Here is a 25,000-nt window from a genome sequence, read left to right on the forward strand (position 1 = left end):
TACTTTACAGTTTTATTACAGTATTATTACACTTTCCATATGTACCTAAAAACAAGCTGCACCTAAACAGTTAGACGGCGTACAGCAAAGTCCCTGCGGCGCAGTGTTCCTCACAGTGCAGCTCTCAGTATTTAGTCCTGATTGCTGTGTGACGGCATCATAATGTGTCTGGTTATTCTTTTATTTACCATATTTAAAATATACAGATCTGCGTCTGCAGCTACTCTAAAATCTCTAGACTCTGTACTCCACGCTACTTTAAGACTCATTACTGCTGACCCATACAGTGTCCATCATCTCTGTCTGTGTGTTGGGAGACACTTTGGCCTCTTTTTGTCTGTAAAGCTCATATATATTATATATGTACGCCATCATGTATCACAGAAACGCTCAGTGTAAATAATGCAGTGTATCAGACTCGTTCAGTGATCGGATCAGCCTTCAGCTGCCGAGAGCTTTTACTGAACTTTTAAAGTGATGGTTTTAGTATGTTTTTAGTTGTTGTTTCATTTTTATTAAATTTTATCATTTTTCATCATAATTTTTTTTATCGTTTTTGTCCTTTTATTTATTTGCTAATATTGTTTTATTTCTTTATTTATTCTTTATTAATTATTTTTTATTTATTCTTATTTTATCTTATTTGTTACGTTGCTATTTTGTGTAATTTCAGTGGTTTATTGATTTAATGGGTTTTTTTTTTACTATTATGATTAACAAATGCTAAAAAAAACAATAATAATGTTTTTACTGTTTACTGTCTCCCTCAGTGGACTCAGAGATTAAATAAGGTTTGGTTGATTGATTGATTGATTGATTGATATCTGTGTGTGTGTTTGTTTCAGGACTTCAAAGGGCCGCTGATTTCTGATTATAAGTTTGATTGGCAGAAGGTCCTGCAGGCTCAGGGAGACACAGGAGTGTTTCTGCAGTACACACACGCTCGCCTGCGCAGGTCCCACGCTTTACTGACTCTCTGCAGATTACATATGTGTGTGTGTGTGTGTGTGTGTGTGTATATACATATACGTGTGTGTGTGTGTGTGTGTATATATATATATATATATTTATATATACACACACACACACATTGAAACTGTGTTGTGATTGGCTCCAGCTTGCTGACGATGCATGGAAGCGGGAATCACACGCACTTCAATCCGTCTCACCTTCAGGACAGCAGGAGCATCTCAATCCTGCAGCACCTTCTGAGGTACAACGTTCCTCCTGCTCACAGCATCACAGCTGTTCCTGCGGTTCCTCAGACGAGAACCTAGAGCTCCAGTTAGATACAGCCTCCAAAAACACAGCACAGATACAGATCATAACAGCTAAATTCACATTATTATTGAAATGTTTATTGAAACGTTTGAATTTCTAAAACTGTTTTCTCAGTTATGTACTTTATTGTTGTGTGAGTAATAATGAGGTTTTTATGCATATATAATACGCATTTAATAATGTTTGTCTGTTTGTCCACATATTTCTGTCTGTCTCAGGTATGATGAGGTTCTCCTTCAGTCTGCATTGGACCTGCAGCCACGGCACCTGGTCAACTTCCTCATCACTCTGAGGTACAAACCAATAATGCTAATAATAATGATGATAATAAAAATAAATAAGATTAATAAAGTTTAATAGTAATATTAGTATCTCAAATCCAAACATAAAAATGAGCTGAAATCCAAAAATGAGCTTTGCTAATTAGCTTTGTGTTTCTTCAGCCACCTGGCAGCGTCTGCCCACAGAGAGCTCCCAGTGAAGGGAAGCCCTGCTGAGGTGGCTCAGGTAACATCACATTACACCACCATGACACCACCATTACATCATCATAACACCACCATTACATCATCATAACACCACCATAACACCACCATTACATCATCATAACACCACCATTACATCATCATAACACCACCATTACACCACCATGACACCACATTACACCATGACACCACCATTATACCATCATAACACCACCATTACACCACCATGACACCACATTACACCACCATGACACCACCATTATACTATCATACCACCACCATTACATCATCATAACACCACCATTACACCACCATGACACCATATTACACCATGACACCACCATTATACCAGCATACCACCACCATTACATCATCATAACACCACCATTACACCACCATTATACCAGCATAACACCACCATTACATCATCATAACACCACCATGACACCACCATTATACCATCATAACACCACCATTACATCATCATAACAACACCATTACACCACCATGACACCACCATTACATCATCATAACACCACCAATACATCATAACACCACCATTACACCACCATGACACCACATTACACTATAACACCACCATTACACCACCATTACACCACCATGACACCACCATTACACCACCATGACACCATTACACATCATTAAAACATTGAAACAGCTTTAATTAAACTTGTTAATGCCATTCGCTTAAATACAGACTCTGGAAAAACATCTGTTCTATTACTGCTCGCTCTCAGCGCTGCCTTTGATACCATTGACCATAAAATTCTCATAGATAGACTTGAGAACTGGGTTGGGCTCTCAGGAACTGTCCTAAAATGGTTCAGTTCATACCTGCAATCAAGGGACTACTTCGTGGAAACCGAAAATAATGTTCCTGAGAGAGTGCCAGTGACCTGTGGTGTCCCCCAGGGTTCAATTCTTGGGCCACTCTTAATCAGTTTATACATACTGCCTCTTGGCCAAATCCTACAAGACTATGGGAGATCTTACCACAGCTATTCAGATGATAGTTCTACTCGGCCCTCTCCCCAAACAACTGTGGTCCCCTTGACTCACTCTGTAAGTGGCTTGAGCTCATCACTAACTGGATGGAACAAAACTTTCTGCAGTTGAATAAAAATAAAACAGATTATTTTATTCAGGAATAGCAATGAGAGGCTCAGACTGGCTGCCTGTCTGGATTCGAGAGCCCTGAAATCTAAAGATCTAGTACTTAACCTTGGTGTCAGAGCAGTTACTAAATCAGCGTGTTATCACCTTTAGAACATCAACACAATCAGAGATCAGACTAAAGCAGAAACTCACCCACGCCTTATTTCCAGCAGGATCACTGTAGTGGTCTCCTAACTGGACCCCTAAAAAAGACTAACAGCTTCAGCTGGTTCAGAATGCAGCTGCCAGAGTCTCACTAGGAGTAACAGAAGGACCCCCCACCCCCCATTCTTAAATCCTTCTACTGGTTCCCAGTCTGTTCAGAATAGGCTTAATGGAGCTGTTACTGCTCTATAAACGTCTCAATGGTCAGGAGCAGCGTATTTATCTGACCTGCTGCAGCGATATGAGCCGAGCAGAACTCTCAGATCATTAGGAACTGGTCAGTCAGTCCTGCCGAAGGTGAAGACTAAAGATGGAGAAGCAGAGTTTAGATACTGTGCTGCTCTTAAATGGACCCAGTGGACAGAGAGCATTAGAAGAGCCGACACTGGACACTTTAAACCAGCCTGAAAACGATCCTGTTAGAGCTTTCAGCTCAGTTTAGCTCTGTCAGCTCTGCTGCTCTTCTCTCCTCTAACGCCGCTCTATGATCATCATTTCAGCTTTGATCTGATTAATGTTGAACTCTTTTAAATCCAGTGTTTACAGTTGTTTTGGTTTCCATTTATATTCTAATGTGAATTATCTTAGTATTTTCTCATCTGTGAAGCACTTTGAATGACCAGTGTATGAAAGATGCTCTATAAATGATCTTGCCTTACCTACACCATCATACACCATTACACCATTATACTCCATTACACCATCATACACCATTACACCATCATACTCCATTACACCATCATACTCCATTACACCATCATTACACAATTACACCATCATACTCCACCATTACACCATCATTACACCATTACACCATCATACTCCATTACACCATCATACACCATTATACTCCATTACACCATCATACACCATTACACCATCATACTCCATTACACCATCATACTCCACCATTACACCATCATTACACCATTACACCATCATACACCATTACACCATTATACTCCATTACACCATCATACACCATTACACCATTATACTCCATTACACCATCATACACCATTACACCATTATACTCCATTACACCATCATACACCATTACACCATCATACTCCATTACACCATCATACTCCATTACACCATCATTACACAATTACACCATCATACTCCACCATTACACCATCATACTCCATTACACCATCATGCTCCATTACACCATCATACACCATCATTACACAATTACACCATCATACACCATCATTACACAATTACACCATCATACACCATCACACCATCATACACCATTACACCATTATACTCCATTACACCATCATACACCATTACACCATCATACACCATTACACCATCATACACCATTACACCATTATACTCCATTACACCATCATACACCATTACACCATCATACTCCATTACACCATCATACACCATTACACCATCATACACCATTACACCATCATACTCCACCATTACACCATCGTTACACAATTACACCATCATACTCCATTACACCATCATACACCATTACACCATCATACACCATTACACCATCATACTCCATTACACCATCATACTCCATTACACCATCATTACACAATTACACCATCATACTCCACCATTACACCATCATACTCCATTACACCATCATACTCCATTACACCATCATACTCCACCATTACACCATCATACACCATTACACCATCATACTCCATTACACCATCATACACCATTACACCATCGTACACCATTACACCATCGTACTCCATTACACCATCATACACCATTACACCATCGTACTCCATTACACCATCATACACCATTATACCATCATTACACAATTACACCATCATACACCATCATTACACAATTACACCATCATACACCATCATTACACAATTACACCATCATACACCATCACACCATCATACACCATTACACCATCATACTCCATTACACCATCATTACACAATTACACCATCATACTCCATTACACCATCATACACCATTACACCATCATACTCTATTACACCATCATACACCATTACACCATCATTACACAATTACACCATCATACTCCATTACACCATCATACTCCATTACACCATCATACACCATTACACCATCATACTCCATTACACCGTCATACACCATTACACCATCATTACACAATTACACCATCGTACTCCATTACACCATCATTACACAATTACACCATCATACTCCATTACACCATCATACTCCATTACACCATCATTACACAATTACACCATCATACTCCATTACACCATCATACTCCATTACACCATCATTACACCATTACACCATCATACTCCATTACACCATCATTACACAATTACACCATCATACACCATTACACCATCATACTCCATTACACCATCATTACACAATTACACCATCGTACTCCATTAAACCATCATACACCATTACACCATCGTACTCCATTAAACCATCATACTCCATTACACCATCATTACACAATTACACCATCGTACTCCATTAAACCATCATACACCATTACACCATCGTACTCCATTAAACCATCATACTCCATTACACCATCATTACACAATTACACCATCATACTCCATTACACCATCATACTCCATTACACCATCATTACACAATTACACCATCATACTCCATCATTACACCATCATCACTCCATCATACTCCATCATTACACCATCATTACACAATTACACCATCATACTCCATTACACCATCATACACCATTACACCATCATACTCCATTACACCATCATACTCCATTACACCATCTTTACTCCATCATTACACCATCATACTCCATCATTACACCATTACACCATCATACTCCATCATTACACCATCATTACACAATTACACCATCATACTCCATCATTACACCATTACTCCATCATTACACCATCATACTCCCATCATACTCCATCATTACACCATCATACTCCATGATTACACCATCATTACACAATTACACCATCATACTCCATCATTACTCCACCATTACACCATCATACTCCATCATTACACCATCTTTACTCCATCATTACACCATCATACTCCCATCATACTCCATCATTACACCATCATTACACCATCAATACACCATCATTACTCCCTCATCACTCCATCATAACTCCATCATTCTGGATATTAACTTTATCAGAACTTTATTCTGGAAGTGATTTGCTGCTACTAGAGAAGTAGTTTTCACTCATTTCTCTCTCCTGGTAACCCCGCCTCTTTTTTCTGACTCATAGGCCAGGCTCCGCCTCTTCTCCTGCACATGCTCAGTCCTGGCCAATGGGATGAAGATTCTGGGCATCACACCGGTGGATAAGATGTGAACGTTTTTATAGGATAAATAAAAAATGAACACTGTAAAGCCTCTGTGTGGCGCTGTAGAGCCTGTTTTCTGGCTCAGATGAAATTACATTAAACGATGATGAAGAATTTCCCTGTGAACTTTTACTAAACCGAAGAACCGGTTTCAACTTTGTTTTCAGCTTCAGACAGATGAGCTTCAGTTATGACGCTTGTGGTTTTGGTGAAGCCGTTATTATTGCTGTAAAATACCAACATATCACTGCTGAACAAAACGCAAATCTCCATTTTTGTTGTTGTTTTCAGTTTTTATCATGATCTGAAAAAGCCTGTTGTTCTTTACATTGTGTGTAAGTTTCATGATGAATGGACCAAACGAAACAACCCAGAATGACTTGGAAAGACGTCTGGTTCCATTGACTTACATTAAAAGTACAGTAGGTTTTTTCCTTCTCCTGTAAAGTCACCATTTTGGAGATGTGAGGTTTCGTTCTGACAGCAGCGATATTAGCAGTGAAGTTGGTAACAGCATCAGCACTGCTGGATATGATCTATATCAGCCTATTACATGAGCCTCTGTAATGACTCAATGTGGACATTCTGTGGGTCAATCATTTCTATTAACGTGATTAAAAACTATAAAAACTGTATTTAAAAAGATTTATTATAATTTAAATGACCTAAAACAGTATTTAAACACGCTGAACCACTCAAACACGTCCTGTTTTTTACAAGAAGACTCGGGAGACACTCAGTGTGAAATACTGGTGGTTTATGACTCGACTCTGTTTGCACACGGACAGCACAGTCTTATAAAACATGAACGTCTTAGTGTAGAAAAACAAGCCCAAGTCAAATCCATAGTGAACGTTTTCAATCCTGATTGTGAATAATTACACCATCATACTTTGTGTGGCCGCGTAGCTACGGAGCCCTGCTGGTGACATCACATAGAAATATCAATACAGGGCAGCCATGACTTAGTAAGGCATGGGAACAAGATAATGCCCTATTAAGCTGTAGTCAAGGCTTATTATCTCATTCCCACACCTTACTCGGTTGTGGCCCTGCATTATTTTCATTTATACGAGACGTGGCCAGCAGGGCTCTGTACGAATCTGATATGCGTCTGATTACTTCTTATTCTGAATTATAGCCACATTTATATACTGATGCAGGCTATTTGTGAGTTGATCACACGACTATGACACGTTCAAACCCATGTTATGTGATTGGGTGCAGAGGAAAACCTGTTTTGCATGTTTCGCCCTGCAGAAGGAGCCTGTTTGCTTCATGTGAATCAGTTCTATTGTATTAATTCAAACATTCGATTAGCACTAAAACAACACTGCGTTACAGTACATACAGGAAATACTCCGTCCTTCTGCGACAGACTGCAGTAGAACATGATCGTCAGACAGGCTAATGCAGCCTCACATACATTCAGCAGGTTTGGCGTTGATGAACGAGTCAACAGTGACATTAAAGGGGAAGGTCAGAACTGTTCAACCTCATCTCTTTCTGCAGTATAACAGTCAGTTACCACAGTCATTTCACCACGTTACCCTGAACTCTCAGCTCTTTTCCGAGTTCAGGGAAACATCCTGACGTTATTTTCCGTGGTGACTGACCGTCCGCTGCACCTACAGCAGATAGAGATCAGGTTAGAAGAACACTGAACGGTTCCTTATCAGAAACGACGGGTCTGGGTAGAAAACGACAGAAATGCAGGCCCCTGTCCTCCTCGTTAGGAAAAGGCCATGTCGATGAAGTGATTAGTGTGTCTTCCTGCTCTCCGGGTCGGGTCAGTACACAGAGCAGAAATAAAGCACTGCGTTTTTACGAATTCAGTCGAGAGATCGGAGAACTGGAACTTGTTCTAAAACCCTGCTTTCTCTTTTCGGGAGTCTTTACACCGATATCAGCTTCTGTTTGGCCGTCTTGTTGTCGGGTCTCGTCAGAGCGGTGGTGTCCTGCTTGGGCAGTCCGTACAGGTAGATGGACACGCACACCAGTAAGGCTCCCGAGGCGAAGGTCACAGCTGTGGGCAGAAAAACACTGTATTCAGGCAGTTTTAACCACAGCAAACTCTCAGCTTCTGTTCCCATTAACAGTGTAACTGTGTAACAGAGGGCAGTGTGTAACAGAGATCAGTGTGTAGCAGTGTGTAACATTGTGTAACAGACGGCAGTGTGTAACAGTGTAACAGTGTGTAACAGAGGGCAGTGTGTAACATTGTGTAACAGGGCAGTGTGTAACAGTGTAACAGTGTGTAACAGAGGGCAGTGTGTAACATTGTGTAACAGGGCAGTGTGTAACAGTGTGTAACGGTGTAACAGAGAGCAGTGTGTAACATTGTGTATCAGAGGGCAGTGTGTAACATTGTGTAACAGAGGGCAGTGTGTAACTGTGTAACAGAGGGCAGTGTGTAACATTGTGTAACAGAGGGCAGTGTGTAACTGTGTGTAACAGTGTGTAACAGGGCAGTGTGTAACAGTGTGTAACAGGGCAGTGTGTAACTGTGTAACAGGGCAGTGTGTAACTGTGTGTAACAGTGCAGTGTGTAGCAGTGTAACAGAGGGCAGTGTGTAACTGTAACAGGGCAGTGTGTAACAGTGTGTAACATTGTGTAACAGAGGGCAGTGTGTAACAGTGTGTAACAGAGGGCAGTGTGTAACAGTGTGTAACAGAGAGCAGTGTGTAACTGTGTGTAACAGTGCAGTGTGTAGCAGTGTAACACTGTGTAACAGAGGGCAGTGTGTAACTGTAACAGGGCAGTGTGTAGCAGTGTGTAACATTGTGTAACAGAGGGCAGTGTGTAACAGTGTGTATCAGAGGGCAGTGTGTAACTGTGTATCAGAGGGCAGTGTGTAACAGTGTGTATCCGAGGGCAGTGTGTAGCAGTGTGTAACATTGTGTAACAGAGGGCAGTGTGTATCAGAGGGCAGTGTGTAACAGTGTGTATCAGAGGGCAGTGTGTAACTGTGTGTAGCAGTGTGTAACATTGTGTAACAGAGGGCAGTGTGTATCAGAGGGCAGTGTGTAACAGTGTGTATCAGAGGGCAGTGTGTAACAGTGTGTATCAGAGGGCAGTGTTTAACAGTGTGTAACAGAGGGCAGTGTGTAACAGTGTGTATCAGAGGGCAGTGTGTAACTGTGTAACAGAGGGCAGTGTGTAACAGTGTGTATCAGAGGGCAGTGTGTAACAGTGTGTATCAGAGGGCAGTGTGTAACAGTGTGTAACAGTGTGTATCAGAGGGCAGTGTGTAACTGTAACAGAGGGCAGTGTGTAACAGTGTGTAACAGAGGGCAGTGTGTAACAGTGTGTATCAGAGGGCAGTGTGTAACAGTGTGTAACAGAGGGCAGTGTGTAACAGTGTGTAACAGAGGGCAGTGTGTAACAGTGTGTAACAGAGAGCAGTGTGTATCAGAGGGCAGTGTGTAACAGTGTGTATCAGAGTGCAGTGTGTAACAGTGTGTATCAGAGGGCAGTGTGTAACAGTGTGTAACAGAGGGCAGTGTGTAACAGTGTGTATCAGAGGGCAGTGTGTAACTGTAACAGAGGGCAGTGTGTAACAGTGTGTAACAGAGGGCAGTGTGTAACAGTGTGTAACAGAGGGCAGTGTTTAACAGTGTGTAACAGAGGGCAGTGTGTAACAGTGTGTAACAGAGGGCAGTGTGTAACAGTGTGTATCAGAGGGCAGTGTGTAACAGTGTGTAACAGAGGGCAGTGTGTAACAGTGTGTAACAGAGGGCAGTGTTTAACAGTGTGTAACAGAGGGCAGTGTGTAACAGTGTGTATCAGAGGGCAGTGTGTAACAGTGTGTATCAGAGGGCAGTGTGTAACAGTGTGTAACAGAGGGCAGTGTGTAACAGAGGGCAGTGTGTAACAGTGTGTATCAGAGGGCAGTGTGTAACTGTGTGTAACAGAGGGCAGTGTGTAACAGTGTAACAGTGTGTATCAGAGTGCAGTGTGTAACAGTGTGTATCAGAGGGCAGTGTGTAACTGTAACAGAGGGCAGTGTGTAACAGTGTGTAACAGAGGGCAGTGTGTAACAGTGTGTATCAGAGGGCAGTGTGTAACAGTGTGTAACAGAGGGCAGTGTGTAACAGTGTGTATCAGAGGGCAGTGTGTAACAGTGTGTAACAGAGGGCAGTGTGTAACAGTGTGTAACAGAGGGCAGTGTGTATCAGAGGGCAGTGTGTAACAGTGTGTATCAGAGTGCAGTGTGTAACTGTGTATCAGAGGGCAGTGTGTAACAGTGTGTAACAGAGGGCAGTGTGTAACAGTGTGTATCAGAGGGCAGTGTGTAACTGTAACAGAGGGCAGTGTGTAACAGAGGGCAGTGTGTAACAGTGTGTAACAGAGGGCAGTGTTTAACAGTGTGTAACAGAGGGCAGTGTGTAACAGTGTGTAACAGAGGGCAGTGTGTAACAGTGTGTATCAGAGGGCAGTGTGTAACAGTGTGTAACAGTGTGTAACAGTGTGTATCAGAGGGCAGTGTGTAACTGTGTAACAGAGGGCAGTGTGTAACAGTGTGTAACAGAGGGCAGTGTGTAACAGAGGGCAGTGTGTAACAGTGTGTATCAGAGGGCAGTGTGTAACTGTGTGTAACAGAGGGCAGTGTGTAACAGTGTAACAGTGTGTATCAGAGTGCACTGTGTAACAGTGTGTATCAGAGTGCAGTGTGTAACAGTGTGTAACAGAGGGCAGTGTGTAACAGTGTATCAGAGTGCAGTGTGTAACAGTGTGTAACAGAGGGCAGTGTGTAACAGTGTGTAACAGAGGGCAGTGTGTAACAGTGTGTATCAGAGGGCAGTGTGTAACTGTGTGTAACAGAGGGCAGTGTGTAACAGTGTAACAGTGTGTATCAGAGTGCAGTGTGTAACAGTGTGTATCAGAGTGCAGTGTGTAAGTGTGTAACAGTGTGTATCAGAGTGCAGTGTGTAACAGTGTGTATCAGAGTGCAGTGTGTATCAGAGGGCAGTGTGTAACAGTGTGTAACAGAGGGCAGTGTGTAGCAGTGTGTAACAGTGGGCAGTGTTTAACAGTGTGTAACAGAGGGCAGTGTGTAACAGTGTGTAACAGAGGGCAGTGTGTAACAGTGTATCAGAGGGCAGTGTGTAACTGTGTATCAGAGGGCAGTGTGTAACAGTGTGTAACAGAGGGCAGTGTGTAACAGAGGGCAGTGTGTAACAGAGGGCAGTGTGTAACAGTGTGTAACAGAGGGCAGTGTGTAACAGTGTATCAGAGGGCAGTGTGTAACAGTGTGTATCAGAGGGCAGTGTGTAACAGTGTGTAACAGAGGGCAGTGTGTAACAGTGTGTATCAGAGGGCAGTGTGTAACAGTGTGTATCAGAGGGCAGTGTTTAACAGTGTGTAACAGAGGGCAGTGTGTAACAGTGTGTAACAGAGGGCAGTGTGTAACAGTGTGTATCAGAGGGCAGTGTGTAACAGTGTGTAACAGAGGGCAGTGTGTAACAGTGTGTATCAGAGGGCAGTGTGTAACAGTGTATCAGAGGGCAGTGTGTAACAGTGTGTAACAGAGGGCAGTGTGTAACAGTGTGTATCAGAGGGCAGTGTGTAACAGTGTGTATCAGAGGGCAGTGTGTAACAGTGTGTATCAGAGGGCAGTGTGTAACAGTGTGTAACAGAGGGCAGTGTGTAACAGTGTGTATCAGAGGGCAGTGTGTAACAGTGTGTATCAGAGGGCAGTGTGTAACAGTGTGTAACAGAGGGCAGTGTGTAACAGTGTGTATCAGAGGGCAGTGTGTAACAGTGTGTAACAGAGGGCAGTGTGTAACAGTGTGTAACAGAGGGCAGTGTGTAACAGTGTGTATCAGAGGGCAGTGTGTAACAGTGTGTAACAGAGGGCAGTGTGTAACAGTGTGTAACAGAGGGCAGTGTGTATCAGAGGGCAGTGTGTAACAGTGTATCAGAGGGCAGTGTGTAACAGTGTGTATCAGAGGGCAGTGTGTAACAGTGTGTAACAGAGGGCAGTGTGTAACAGTGTGTAACAGAGGGCAGTGTGTAACAGTGTGTATCAGAGGGCAGTGTGTAACAGTGTGTATCAGAGGGCAGTGTGTAACAGTGTGTAACAGAGGGCAGTGTGTAACAGTGTGTATCAGAGGGCAGTGTGTAACAGTGTGTATCAGAGGGCAGTGTGTAACAGTGTGTAACAGAGGGCAGTGTGTAACAGTGTGTATCAGAGGGCAGTGTGTAACAGTGTGTAACAGAGGGCAGTGTGTAACAGTGTGTAACAGAGGGCAGTGTGTAACAGTGTGTATCAGAGGGCAGTGTGTAACAGTGTGTAACAGAGGGCAGTGTGTAACAGTGTGTAACAGAGGGCAGTGTGTATCAGAGGGCAGTGTGTAACAGTGTATCAGAGGGCAGTGTGTAACAGTGTGTATCAGAGGGCAGTGTGTAACAGTGTGTAACAGAGGGCAGTGTGTAACAGTGTGTAACAGAGGGCAGTGTGTAGTGATGCTGTAGATGTAGATGGACTCACTGATCTGCAGGCCGAAGAGTGTGACGGACGCGATGGTGGACAGGATGATGGCTGCGGCAGCGCTGAAACCCTTCATGATGTTATCGGTGTACTTCACCACCACTGAGGTGTACAGACCACCAACACTCGCCAAGACTACACACGCACGCACGCACACACACACACACACACACACACACACAGAGGTCAGTGGAGCTATAACACCAACATTATTACATCATATACAACTTCACCACATTTCACACAGGACACTGAGATATTACTGTAAACTCTAATGCATCGACTATCTGGACACAGATAATCATACTGTTTATTGATTATCATGGGTTCATTTAAAGTCATATGTACTGAGAACTCAGATTCTCTATACAATATTACAATTAAGATCTAAAATTGTATTATTTATTATTCATAAACAGTTAATAAATAATGAGTTGAACAGCTAATGTGGCTTTTTTCTGGACATATTAAAGTGTAGTCCAAGAGCTGAAAAAATCAATTAAGATTTACCAGTGTATGTGTGTGTGTGTGAGTGTGTGTGTGTGTGTGTGTGTGTATGTGTATGTGTGTGTGTGTGTGTGTGTGTGTGTGTATGTGTGTGTGTGTGACTCACAGATGACGAAGCAGACGGACAGTGTGTATCCGTAGAAGAAGCCTTTCTCCATCACCTGCGGCCCGTCAGTCATATACACCCCCGCCAGAGTCACCACGATACCAGACAGATACATCTGAATGTTCCTCACCCACAGAGACGTATCAGAGCTCTTCAGCACCTTCTCGAAGTACACACCTGAACACAGAGACAGAGAGAGAGACACAGAGAGAGAGAGACAGAGAGAGAGACACAGAGAGAGAGACACAGAGAGAGAGAGACAGAGAGAGAGACAGAGAGAGAGACACAGAGAGAGAGAGACAGAGAGAGAGACAGAGAGAGAGAGAGAGGGGTTTATATTTCTACACTGTTTAAGCCCTTCTGGTTAACCGAGCCTAAAGCACATGCCTGAACTATGGAGCTACAGTCAGCGCTGCTGACACACGTCTGGCCTGTATAGTTTAAATAAGTGAGAAAATACATAAACAGAGTTTATACCTGCAAATCCAGAACACAGAACGGCGACAGCCACGGCCACGAAACCCACAAACGGGTTCTGCTCCACCTGCGGACAGATTGAACAGCAGCTCAGATTAACTGGACACTCCAGCTGCTGGACACACAGACACCTTCACACACAGAGAGAACTCTGACCGCAGCAGAACCTGATCAGATCCATAGGTTTGTTCACATTTTAACCCTGATGGTGAAATCCTGCTGTAACTGAGTCAGTCAGTGTTCACTAATAGATTTTTAATGTGATTCCAGTTTTATGAGGTTATTGTTGTGTCCAGTCTTGTTCTGCAGGAAAATCACGATAACATCCTTCACATTTTTGCTAGTTTTTCATATTTTTGAAAAAGGTCAGTAGTGCACACTGACTGGTCAGAACAGTAGAGACATCATTTATTCATTTCAGTCCTTTCAGCACCGTTTGCTTCTCCTTATCCTTTAGAACCCATGTGTCAAGCACAAGGCCCGCGGGCTCGGTCAGGCCGTGATACAGTCCTATTCAGCCAGTGAAGGTATTTTAAGTTCTATTCTTATTAGCCCGTTTCACACTGAGAAGCACTACAGTCCCCAGCATGCACTGCAACACAGTGTCTGTTCTGATCCCCAACAACAGTCTGTGGGCAGTTACACAAAAAGAACAGAGGCCTGGTGTCCAGTTCAAGCAAACAGGCCGTTTAAAAAACACCTAAAACAATTTATTTATATTTAGAATTATTTTTGAATAAGTATTTGGTGCCTATTTTGCTGTTGTAGTTTTGAATAAAGAGTGGTCAGTTGGGGTCGTGGCAAAATAAAAACACAGCTGTCCCACAGATTTGTTGAGATTTTTTAATATGACCCTTTTAGTGGTCGAGTTTGACACCCCTGCCTTAGATTTAAGTGTTTCTATTACTGTGTCTTTAAGACTGATGTATGTAAATGAGCTCTGTTCTGATTGGCTGTCCTATATTATGCCCCATTCGAATCTGTAATTTCACTGTGAGTGGGCGGGGCTAACCTGCTGTAGGTTAAGTAGTTGGAAATATGTAAATATGTTGGTTTATGTTTAAATAGTAAATTCATTTGTTAAACATTATAAACAATATAAACAATATAAGGCCTTTAAATACTGAACTCTTTACACAGCACAGACAAACAGACTCTTCAACTATGGTGAAGCGACTCTAAGGGTCCTGATTCCTGCAGGACGTGGCCGTGACCTCCACTCCCGAACTTCTCACAGACGTTCCTTCCTCCGTGTTGTGATGTTTCCTGAGTTCTCGCGTGGGGAGGTATCATTTGTTGTGATGTTCTCACGCAGTCAGTGCAGGAATCCGGGCTGTAAACGTGTTCCGGTCTCGTCTCTGAGCTCCCGTACGGTTCGTGAGTTTACGGCCGTGTCTGAATCAACACTCAGACAGAACACTGTAAACACTGCAGCTTTACCACAGCGCGGTAAACCCCCATTAAACTCTACAGTCATTAACCTCACGTCTCTCAGACCGTCGGCCTACAGGACTGAGAAAGACGTGTTTGATGCAGTGAGATTTGATTTAGGAAGCTTCCACTCCCTCGTTTGGTTAGGACCTTCGGACTTTTCAGTTTGGTCCAGACCAAAACAGCAGGTTACCCGAACAGAGCTAAACAGAGCTGGTCTCGGGTCTCTGAATAAACTGATGATCCACAGCCGCCGTCTGTGTATTCTTTAATATTTCACTGAGAAACCAAAGATGCAGCGTTTTAAACGCCGGTTTCTGGATAACCGACACAACAGCAGCCTCAGTTCAGCCGTTTGTGCAGCTGCTGAGAGCTGTGGGTGATTAGCTCCATGCTAAATCACGAGTTTAAACCGGGGCGACGATTAGAGCCGTGAGGAAAATCACAGCGTTTAGAGCTTCAGATTAGTAAAGATGTAGAGATGGGTCCGGCCCGATTCTATACTGGTATCAGGTCCGATATTGATATTCACTCATCAGATGTTGGATGACTTACTTCCACTAACTGATCCAGATTCCAGTCAGCAGCTTGCGCTGGACCGTGAACCCGCCGTAACGTAACGTAACATGAGACACGTCACCGATCCGGATTCCATTACACATCTTACCATGAACCCACGGCAACTTCAGTCTGTGAAATGAATGACCTGGCTGATTCGTCGTGTGGCGTCGCTGCCGGGGTGAATGCAGGGTAACTGAGTGAGCAAAAGACGTCAGCTGTTGGTTTGACTAAAATGTCGTTTGTTTGGAGAGAATCTAGTCTGGAAATGCCAGAAAGCAGGACAGCTACTCGTACTGTGTGTAAGGCCAGCGTGCCGAGGGGTGGAACTACAGCCGCGTCACACAAAACAACCAACTTAATCACCTGTAGGGTTAAACTAGTCTGTGGTGCAGCAACTCCTCCTAATAAACAGACACACGTTCAGCTCCGTCTCCTCATTATTCACCACCATCACTGTAATATTTCATCATCAACATTAACACACGAAGGTGATCAGAGGGGCGGTGGAGATCGAGTCTGCAGCGTCTGAGATCTTTAAAACGCAGAGTTAGAAAAGAAAATCATCTCACAGTGAAAGCAGCGTTTTACAGTAGGAATAAATGGAGCTCATTATGCTGGTAGTGAACTATGCTGCTGACTCAGCTGCCTAAAAACCATAGAAACAGACCTTAAACAGAAGTGAGGACCCTGTTGGGGTTCATCCTAAAGTTAGGACAGGATTTAGGAGGTTTAGTCTAGTTAGGATGTTTGTGTGATGCTGTTTTCTTATCTGGAGTTCATGATGAGATTATGAAGGTAGGAGCTGATATTCTGGAATAGATACCATCCGAACAAATCAGATTTCAGAGTTAAGCTGTTTCTGTAATACGACTCAGGAGTTTTCACATTATCTGATTACTCATGTAAACTTGATCAGATTACTGACAAAATCTCTGTTTTTCTGAAGTTATCGGATTATTAAGTGCATGTAAACACCCTGAAATCACTGGCGAGTGGATGTGAGGTGGTTTTTGGAGCCGGGTTACTCGCCGCTGCTGGGTCACAGCTCAGTGATCTCACAGACAGGCTAGACAGGACAGGATCTGCTGATGGCTGTGATGTGTGTCTGATGTCCGTTAGATAAACACACAGATATGTCACACAGTTATGAAAGCTAAACCACAGCTGTTTGCAGACATTCTCCATGCGGGAGGTCAGGGTTCAAGCCCAGCGCCAGGAAACACTCGTTGGGCCTCTAACGCTTCATTCCCGCCAGTCCAGTTACGTCAGTCTGATGCTCCATGTGCAGGAATCTGACCTGTTCAGTCAGCATGACTTAACAACACGTCTAACACAGAAACTCGTATCACAATAACGGCAACGAGGACAGTTTATCGTGCGTCCCTAGTGAACCTTTAAATACTCCGCTTTCACACTCTACATCGAGGAGCAGAATGAGTGCTGAGAGTAGAATTGGGACACAGCCTGCGTTTTAACTGTACTCAGTCCTGTGTGAAAGCAGGAGTGCAATCTCACCTGGACTTTGGTGAGCTCGGCAGGCTTCCACTGGACCAGAGTGACCCCCGCACACAGCATGAAGACGGAGAACCACTGCAGGCGGCTAAGGGAACGGTTCAGCATCAGCACCGTACACAGAGCAGTGCAGGGGATCTTCAGCTGATACGTCACCTGAGTCAAAGGAGCGACAGTTCAGAGAAAAATCCCCCCTCAAGATTCTGTGGTTTCTGACTCTGTATGACTCACTAGGGCTACGTTCACAATACAAGCCTCGTTGCTCAAATCCGATCTCTCTGACTCGATGGTTCACACTCGTTTAGGTCAGTGATTCAAATCTGTCATTAATGTGACGAACCGGCGTCCTGAAATGACCCTCATGAGCTCATCCTACTCAGTAACGTCACGTGAACGAATCACGTTCATCATCAGCACAAACTAACGAGCAGAACGAGCTTCGCTGAGAAGATAATTAACTCTGATCAGCTCTCAGCTTCATTATTAGAGCGAGACGAAGGAGAAAAAGGTGAGATGAGCTGCTTTTCTTCTGTTCGGCGCTGTTGCCATGGTAACGCTGAATGATGGAGCAGCAGAAAAAAAGCACATTAATTCCGATCTGAGTGTCACATTAAGGTCGCATGGCCATGAATCGGATACGTATCTGATCTAGGACCACATATGAAAGTGGCTCAGGTCGGATTTGAAAAGATCAGATTTGTGTCCACACAGCCCTGAAAACATATCTGAGTCACATCAGGGCAAAAAATCAGATTTGTGCCACTTCAGCCTGGTAATGTTAACGTAGCCTAGTGTTCACATTAGCAGGATAAAGTGGCTCAAATCCGATTTTTGCCCTAACATGACTCAAAAAGCAGTGTGTACACAAATCTGATCTTTTGAAATCAGTCCTGAGCCGCTTTGGGTTTTATCACTCCGCAGATAAAAGTGGCCAAAATCTGATCTTTGTCCTCATATGTGACACAGGTGTGTGTGAACAGATTAACACTGAATCTGACATCTTCGGTTCAGATTTGAGACGCCTTTATATGTGGTACTGAAATCCAATGCGTATCCGATCTGCAGCAATGTGACTCAGTCAATCCAATTCGATTACTCGTCATCATTACATGCTGCTGCGACCTCAAATATCTGGTCTGATGTTTCTGTGGGGTGTCTGATACTGTTCACTCCATTCTGTCTGTCTATCTCTGGATGAGCCGCGAGAAGCTTCGTTCTAGCATGAGGGTCAGTTTAGGAGCTGATCTGATCAGACTGAGGTCAGACATACGTCACATTTAAAAGACAGTGTGAACAGCCTGACAAATAAATCAGATTTGGGTCACTTTTACCTGCTGTGTGAATGCAGCCTTTCATATGTGGTCCTAGATCAGATATGTATCCGATTCATGTCCATGTGATGTTAAAGTGACGCTCAGATCGGAATTCGTGTTTTTCTCCACCATCACCTGAAGATAAAGCCTGTAAACGGTGGAAAAGCAGCTCATCTCACCTTTTTCTCCTTCGTCTCGCTCTAATAATGAAGCTGAGAGCTGATCAGAGTTAATTATCTTCTCAGTGAAGCTCGTTCTGCTCGTTAGTTTGTGCTGATGATGAACGTGATTCATTCACGTGACGTTACTGAGTAGGATGAGCTCATGAGGGTCATTTCAGGACGCTGGTTCGTCACATTAATGACAGATTTGAATCACTTAGCTAAACGAGAGTGAACCGTCATGTTAGGGAGATCAGATCTGAGCAAAACTTCAGATCTGATGTGATGTAATGTGAGCGTAACCAAAATTATCTACAAACATGGACTGAGCAGCGTTTCTCAGCCCTGGTCCTGCACGGTTAAGTGCTTCTTCTGCCACTTTAACTGAGTAATGGGCTGTTAATGAGCTGATTAGCTGGATCAGATGTGCTGGGAGCACAGAAACCATAAATAGTGCAGAGCAGCGAGTGTCCAGGACCAGGACCAGGACTGAGAAACGCTGGACTAAAGCACCTGACTGCAGCCTGCTAGTCTGTACTTTTCCCAACTTTTACAAGGTTTTTATTCTATTGTTTTTATCGACTACGGTCTAAAGCTAAATCTCACCTGTACACCTGATGACTGATGCTCTAAATGCTTTTAAAACACGTTTTTTTCCTTTCACTGGAAACAAACAAAGGTTTCCAATAAAATAGTTCTTATTGCTGAATAACTGCGGTCATTAAGGTGTGAACCTGGTACACTGCGGCGTCCAGGTTGCTCAGGGCGAGGAAGGCCATGTTGTTCTGGACGGCGTAAACCACCGACGGCACGCTGAGCTTCAGCAGCTCTTTAGGGCTCCTGAAGATGTGCTCCACCACCGAACTCCTCCACTGGCTGAGCCCCCCCGATTCTCTGAGGGACAGACACACCAAACACTGTTTAACCCCTTAAACCACAGGATTATTACTGATTTATTAATCAGTTTAACCCCTTAAACCACAGGATTATTACTGATTTATTAATCGGTTTAACCCCGTAAACCACAGGATTATTACTGATTTATTAATCTGTTTAACCCCTTAAACCACAGGATTATTACTGATTTATAAATCGGTTTAACCCCTTAAACCACAGGATTATTACTGATTTATTAATCTGTTTAACCCCGTAAACCACAGGATTATTATTCATTTATTTATCTTTTTAATGGCTTAAACTGCAGGATTATTGTTTGGTTATTGATCAGTTTAACCCTTTACACAGTAAATTTGTTACATAGTTATTGATCAGTTTAACCCTTTACACAGTAAATTTGTTACATAGTTATTGATCAGTTTAACCCTTTACACAGTAAATTTGTTACATAGTTATTGATCAGTTTAACCCTTTACACAGTAGATTTACTATTAAACCAGGTGAAAGAGGTGAAATGGAGTCTGAGGTTCAAACTCTGACTGTTAAACTAATATCAGCAAACTACATCTATAACACCAATGTAAACAAAGGTCCAGCTGTGATGTTGACGGCTCAGCACTTAAAGCTCTGTGTCCACAGTCACAGGGCGTCATCAGACACAGAGCCTCAGTTTAAAGAGTTTTAAATGTGCCCACACAGTTCTAATTAGAGCTTTAATACACAGCTCTGGTTTGGTCAGCGGTGGTTTGGTCAGCGGTGGTTTGGTCTCCTCTCTGTTCAGTGGTCATTGTTTGTAACATTAGTAACTACTCGGAACACTGTAGGAGCTGCAGAGGCTTTAAGGACCTTACAATGAGGACTCAACTGATATTCTCACCCTGCGACAGACGGGAACTCAGAGAGATTAACTATTGATTATCAGTGCAGTGAGGAACGCTGGGAACACGCAGATAAACAGATCAACTCCACTACATACACTCTGCTCTCCTGAACGAGCTCCTTATTTCATTATTGATCTGTTTAACCCTTTAAACAGCAGAGTTATTATTTAGCTACTGATTAATTTAACCCTTTAAAAAGTAGACCTACTACATAGTTATTGATCAGTTTAACCCTTATTGATGTTTAACCCTTATTGATCAGTTTAACCCATACTGATCAGTTTAACCCGTATTGATCAGTTTAACCCTTCAAATAGTAGAGTTACTATGTAGTTATTGATGAGTTTAACCCTTTTTAACAGTAGTTTATTTAGATTTTTCGTAGAGCTGCACTGGAGCTACACGCCTGTCACAGCTGTCATTATAAACTAATCAATAATATCAGACAAAGCTCTTCTTGTAAGTCTCTCTGGATAAGAGCGTCTGCTAAACGCTGTAAATGTAAATATCAGAAGGTGAAGTAGGTGTTAGTCATACAGTGGCTGTGTTGTGATCAGGGACAGTGCGGTCCGAGCTGGTTACCTGGCGAGCATCCCGAGGCTGAGGAACAGTTTGATGATCTCGGTGAGGCAGACTGCCGTGGTGGAGAAGTACAGATCTGACGAGACCGTCCTGGTGTATCTCAGAGCCACCGTGTACGCAGCGGCCACCAGAGTCATCACCACCAAGCAGTACAGCTTAAACACCAGACTGACCGGCTCTGCAGGACACGCAGCACAACAGGCTGGTTACCGGAGAACGTGGACAGATCCGGCCTGCTCGGGTCAGTTAGCATTAACAGTGACAGCGCACAGGTCATCAATATCGAAGGAACCTGAAAAGATCCTCAAACGTAACGCTGCGTCTACAGAACCGTCCAGGCTGTGGCCTTTTCTGAGCTTCGTTATGAATGTGAAACAATTTAAGGTCAATAAAAAAGTACGCTCTTAAAGATGGTTCTTTAAGGGTTCCTCAGTAAAGAAAACGGTGCTATATAGAACCACGAACACTTAATGAACCCCTTGCATGACTAAATGGTTCTTTGCATCATGATATGGGTTCTTCAGATTGTGCTTTACATGGTTCTATATAGAGCCTTTCTAATAAAGGATTCTCTATAGTACACAAAAGGGTTCTGCTATAAAATACATTGTTACAATGTCAAGCTTGTAACAGTAGAACCCTTTCTGGTGTCACATAGAACCCTTCTCAAAAAAAGTTCTATGTAGAACCATATACAACATTTCTCAATCAATCTGAAGAACCTTTTCACCATGCAAAGAACCATTTAATCATGCAAAACCCTGTTCTTTACTAAAGAACCCTTGAAGAACCGTGCCTTTCAATTCTGGTGTCATTCTCATATTTACAGTGCAGCCCAACACTGTAAATACCCCCTTTAAGAAAATGGTTCTTTACTAAAGGGAACGGTTCTATTTACAACCATGGGTTCTATATAGAATCATTTCATTCTCAAGTGGTTCTTTCCATGGTGAAATGGTTCTTCCGATTGATAGAAAATGGCTCCATATAGTACCAGAAAGGGTTCTGCTGTTGTTACAAGCTTGACATCGTAGCTACAGCAGAACCACTTTGAAAAAGGTTCTATACAGAACCACACAAACCATCTGTGTTGAGTGTATTTACGGTAAATCAGCTGACATGTAAACCACAGCTATAACAGTAACGATACAGAGCCGCAGTGTAAACAGAGCCGTGTTCACTGAGTCGGTTCAGCTCAATAAGAATCAGTTCATACAGGAATAAAAGCCACATTAATAAAGACTCAGAGCAGCCGCGGCTCCGGCTCCGGCTCCGGCTCCGGGCTCCGGCTCCAAGGCGGAGACCGGAGCTCTAACCGGCCCGTTACGGCGCCGCGGGCCTTTCTTTCTCCCCGATACCGGATGATCCTCTCTCACTCACCTCCCGCCATGGCCGAGTCTCTGGATCCGCGGACCGTATTAACCCGTTACAGTGAATTAACCCGCCGTCAGCATGACGGTCCGACAAACACGGCTCAAACAGATAAGGCGAGCAGCGGGACACCGACACGCACCTCATTCAGCTCGAGTTTCACAATAAAAGTCCGCACTCATGGTGTTTCAAAATAAAGGTTAACAAAGTAAAACGCACCAGACTGGGCTGGCTGATAAGGACAGTTTCAAGATAAAAGTCCCTAAAAACAACTTGAAGAGGGTCTCAAAACATCTCTAGAGTTAGAGTATAATAATAATAATAATAATAATAATAATAATAATAAGCTCCTATAATAAAGTCTCAAAATATCTATATTTATAATAGAGATATATTTATTGGACTACTACTACTACTAATAGTAATAATATTTATTATTACAAGCTTCAGAATCAAGCTTTATTGGCCAGGTTTGCTTACACATGCAAGAAATTTGGTTTTGGTTACAGGAGCTCACAGTGCAGAGTATCAGACAGACATTTTACAGAAGTAAATAAAATAAAAATTAAACAATCAATAAAAATAAGAATAAAATTAAAAATATATGCTCCTATAACAGAATTATATAATAATAATAATAATAATAATAATAATAATAAAAAAAATAAAAATAATAATAAACTTTTACAACACTGTTTCAAAAAATGTTTATTCAAGTTATGAACATCTTTAGAAATCTCCGTTCACGCAATGAGAGTGACTTCAAAATAAAAGCCTGTATTTCAGTTACGAGCGTGATTTGAAACTCCAGTCAGTTGAACCACAGAATACTATATGTTTCCACAACTGAATTAATGCTGTAAACAAACAGGAACAAATGTACATTTAAAAAGCTGAAGAATGTTGTTCTGTATAGAGCAGATATTGATTTGTTATTGCCTTTTGCAGAAAGAAGGAAAGATTCATTGATCTGCTACAGTGGAGAGAAATGTGACTATTTATTACTTTCTTGGACAGATTAGTGAATTTGAGCCAAAAAGCTTTATATTTGGCAACTTAGATGAAAGAGAGACATGAAAAACAGCAGGTCAGTCAGAGTTAGAGAGCTGAAGTAACTTTTATTTTTGTTTTTTGTAAAGTTTTATATATGAAACTTAAAGTCCTCCCTGCTTTCTAAGCAAAATGCAAATCTCCCAAACGCGCTGTACTGTAGCAGCACAAACTTTTTTATTTTCTACAATACAATATATTATATATATATTAATATATACTTGGAGTCAAATATATACAGGAAAAAAGTGCACTTCCATCTTTAAGTCACATTCAGCCCTGAAACGTTCTGCCCACTCCGCTCCAGCTCTTTCCCTCCCCTGTTATGGATTTCCAGGTGTTTTTTAAAGTGGTCCGCTCGAGAGAACCTCCTGCCACACTGGGAGCAGAAGTGGGGCTTCTCTCCAGTGTGGATAAGCGTGTGCTTTTTCAGACGTCCACTCCGGCCGAATCCCTTCCCGCACCAGAAGCAGAAGTGCGATTTGAGTCCGGTGTGGACGCGCAGGTGGATTTTCAGCTCCTCTGTGGATTTGAAGCTTTTCCCGCACTCAGAGCAGCGGTGCGGCCTCTCTCCGGTGTGAATCCTCTCATGAGCCCGGAGTCGCCCCGGCCGCATGAAGCCTTTCCCACAGTGGCCGCACTGATGGGGCCTCTCCTCGGCGTGTGTGTGCAGGTGCTCAGAGAGCTGGTTGCTGGTTGTGAAGCTCCTCCCGCACTGGGAGCACTGGTGAGGCTTCTTCCCAGTGTGAATTTTCAGGTGGACGTTGAAGTGTCCGATCTGGGAGAAGCTCTTCCCACAGTGGGAACAGTAGTGACACTTCGGTGGGAGACTTTTTGGATAATGTTTCTTCTTGAGTGTCGCTTTCTCATCATCTGATTCTCCTCGGTTCTCAGATTCTTCTTCAGGGGCCACGACAGGCCCTGCTGAAGGAAACAAAGACCAACATATTAGATTACATATCATTTCTCCACATTAATCAGCGTCTTTTACTCTAGTAGAGTAAGTCTTAAAATAAAGGTGCCAAACAGGGCTTTTTGTGTGATTTGAGCACTTGACAAAATAAGAGTCCCGTGCAATTTTACTATTAAATGAAAGTTCACTTAATTCAAGTGAACATTACAAAGATAAAACCTTCTAACTGGACTGATGAAGACAATTTCAAAATAAAAAGTTCCTCGCAACAACTTGAAGATGGTTTCTAAGTATCTCCAGT

The 25,000-nt window shown here is 42.8% G+C and overlaps 3 protein-coding genes across 3 annotated transcripts in view; 1 reads left to right on the top strand and 2 right to left on the bottom strand.

Moving 5' to 3' along the window:
- rars2 (arginyl-tRNA synthetase 2, mitochondrial) overlaps positions 1-6,559 on the top strand; it is a 37,266-nt gene extending 30,707 nt beyond the window's left edge. The window contains exons 16-20 of the mRNA XM_036582518.1: positions 846-955; positions 1,118-1,213; positions 1,500-1,574; positions 1,725-1,788; positions 6,365-6,559. Coding sequence (XP_036438411.1) covers positions 846-955; positions 1,118-1,213; positions 1,500-1,574; positions 1,725-1,788; positions 6,365-6,451 — 432 coding nt within the window. The 3' untranslated portion in view covers positions 6,452-6,559. The remainder of the gene's footprint in view (positions 1-845; positions 956-1,117; positions 1,214-1,499; positions 1,575-1,724; positions 1,789-6,364) is intronic.
- Positions 6,560-7,183: 624 nt separating this feature from the next.
- Positions 7,184-22,893, bottom strand: slc35a1 (solute carrier family 35 member A1). The gene is made up of 8 exons (XM_036582519.1): positions 22,746-22,893; positions 21,366-21,543; positions 19,740-19,899; positions 17,535-17,687; positions 14,028-14,094; positions 13,551-13,727; positions 12,938-13,072; positions 7,184-8,469 (listed from the first exon to the last, which is right to left on the bottom strand). Exons 1-8 carry the CDS (start codon positions 22,753-22,755, stop codon positions 8,339-8,341), a joined length of 1,011 nt encoding a protein of 336 aa, XP_036438412.1. The 5' UTR covers positions 22,756-22,893; the 3' UTR covers positions 7,184-8,338.
- Positions 22,894-23,599: 706 nt separating this feature from the next.
- Positions 23,600-25,000, bottom strand: part of zgc:101562 (C2H2-type zinc finger protein) — a 2,743-nt gene continuing 1,342 nt past the window's right edge. Inside the window, exon 2 of the mRNA XM_036582521.1 lies at positions 23,600-24,707. Coding sequence (XP_036438414.1) covers positions 24,049-24,707 — 659 coding nt within the window. The 3' untranslated portion in view covers positions 23,600-24,048. The remainder of the gene's footprint in view (positions 24,708-25,000) is intronic.

Source organism: Colossoma macropomum, unplaced genomic scaffold (assembly GCF_904425465.1).
Source record: "Colossoma macropomum unplaced genomic scaffold, Colossoma_macropomum, whole genome shotgun sequence".
Taxonomy (NCBI): Eukaryota; Metazoa; Chordata; class Actinopteri; order Characiformes; family Serrasalmidae; genus Colossoma; species Colossoma macropomum.

Coding starts and splice junctions, on each gene's coding strand:
- slc35a1 (XM_036582519.1), bottom strand. Junction 14,095..17,534: donor CCGAGCTCACCAAAGTCCAG/GTGAGATTGCAC, acceptor ATCTGTCCGCAG/GTGGAGCAGAACCCGTTTGT. Junction 13,073..13,550: donor GTCCGTCTGCTTCGTCATCT/GTGAGTCACACA, acceptor GTGCGTGTGTAG/TCTTGGCGAGTGTTGGTGGT.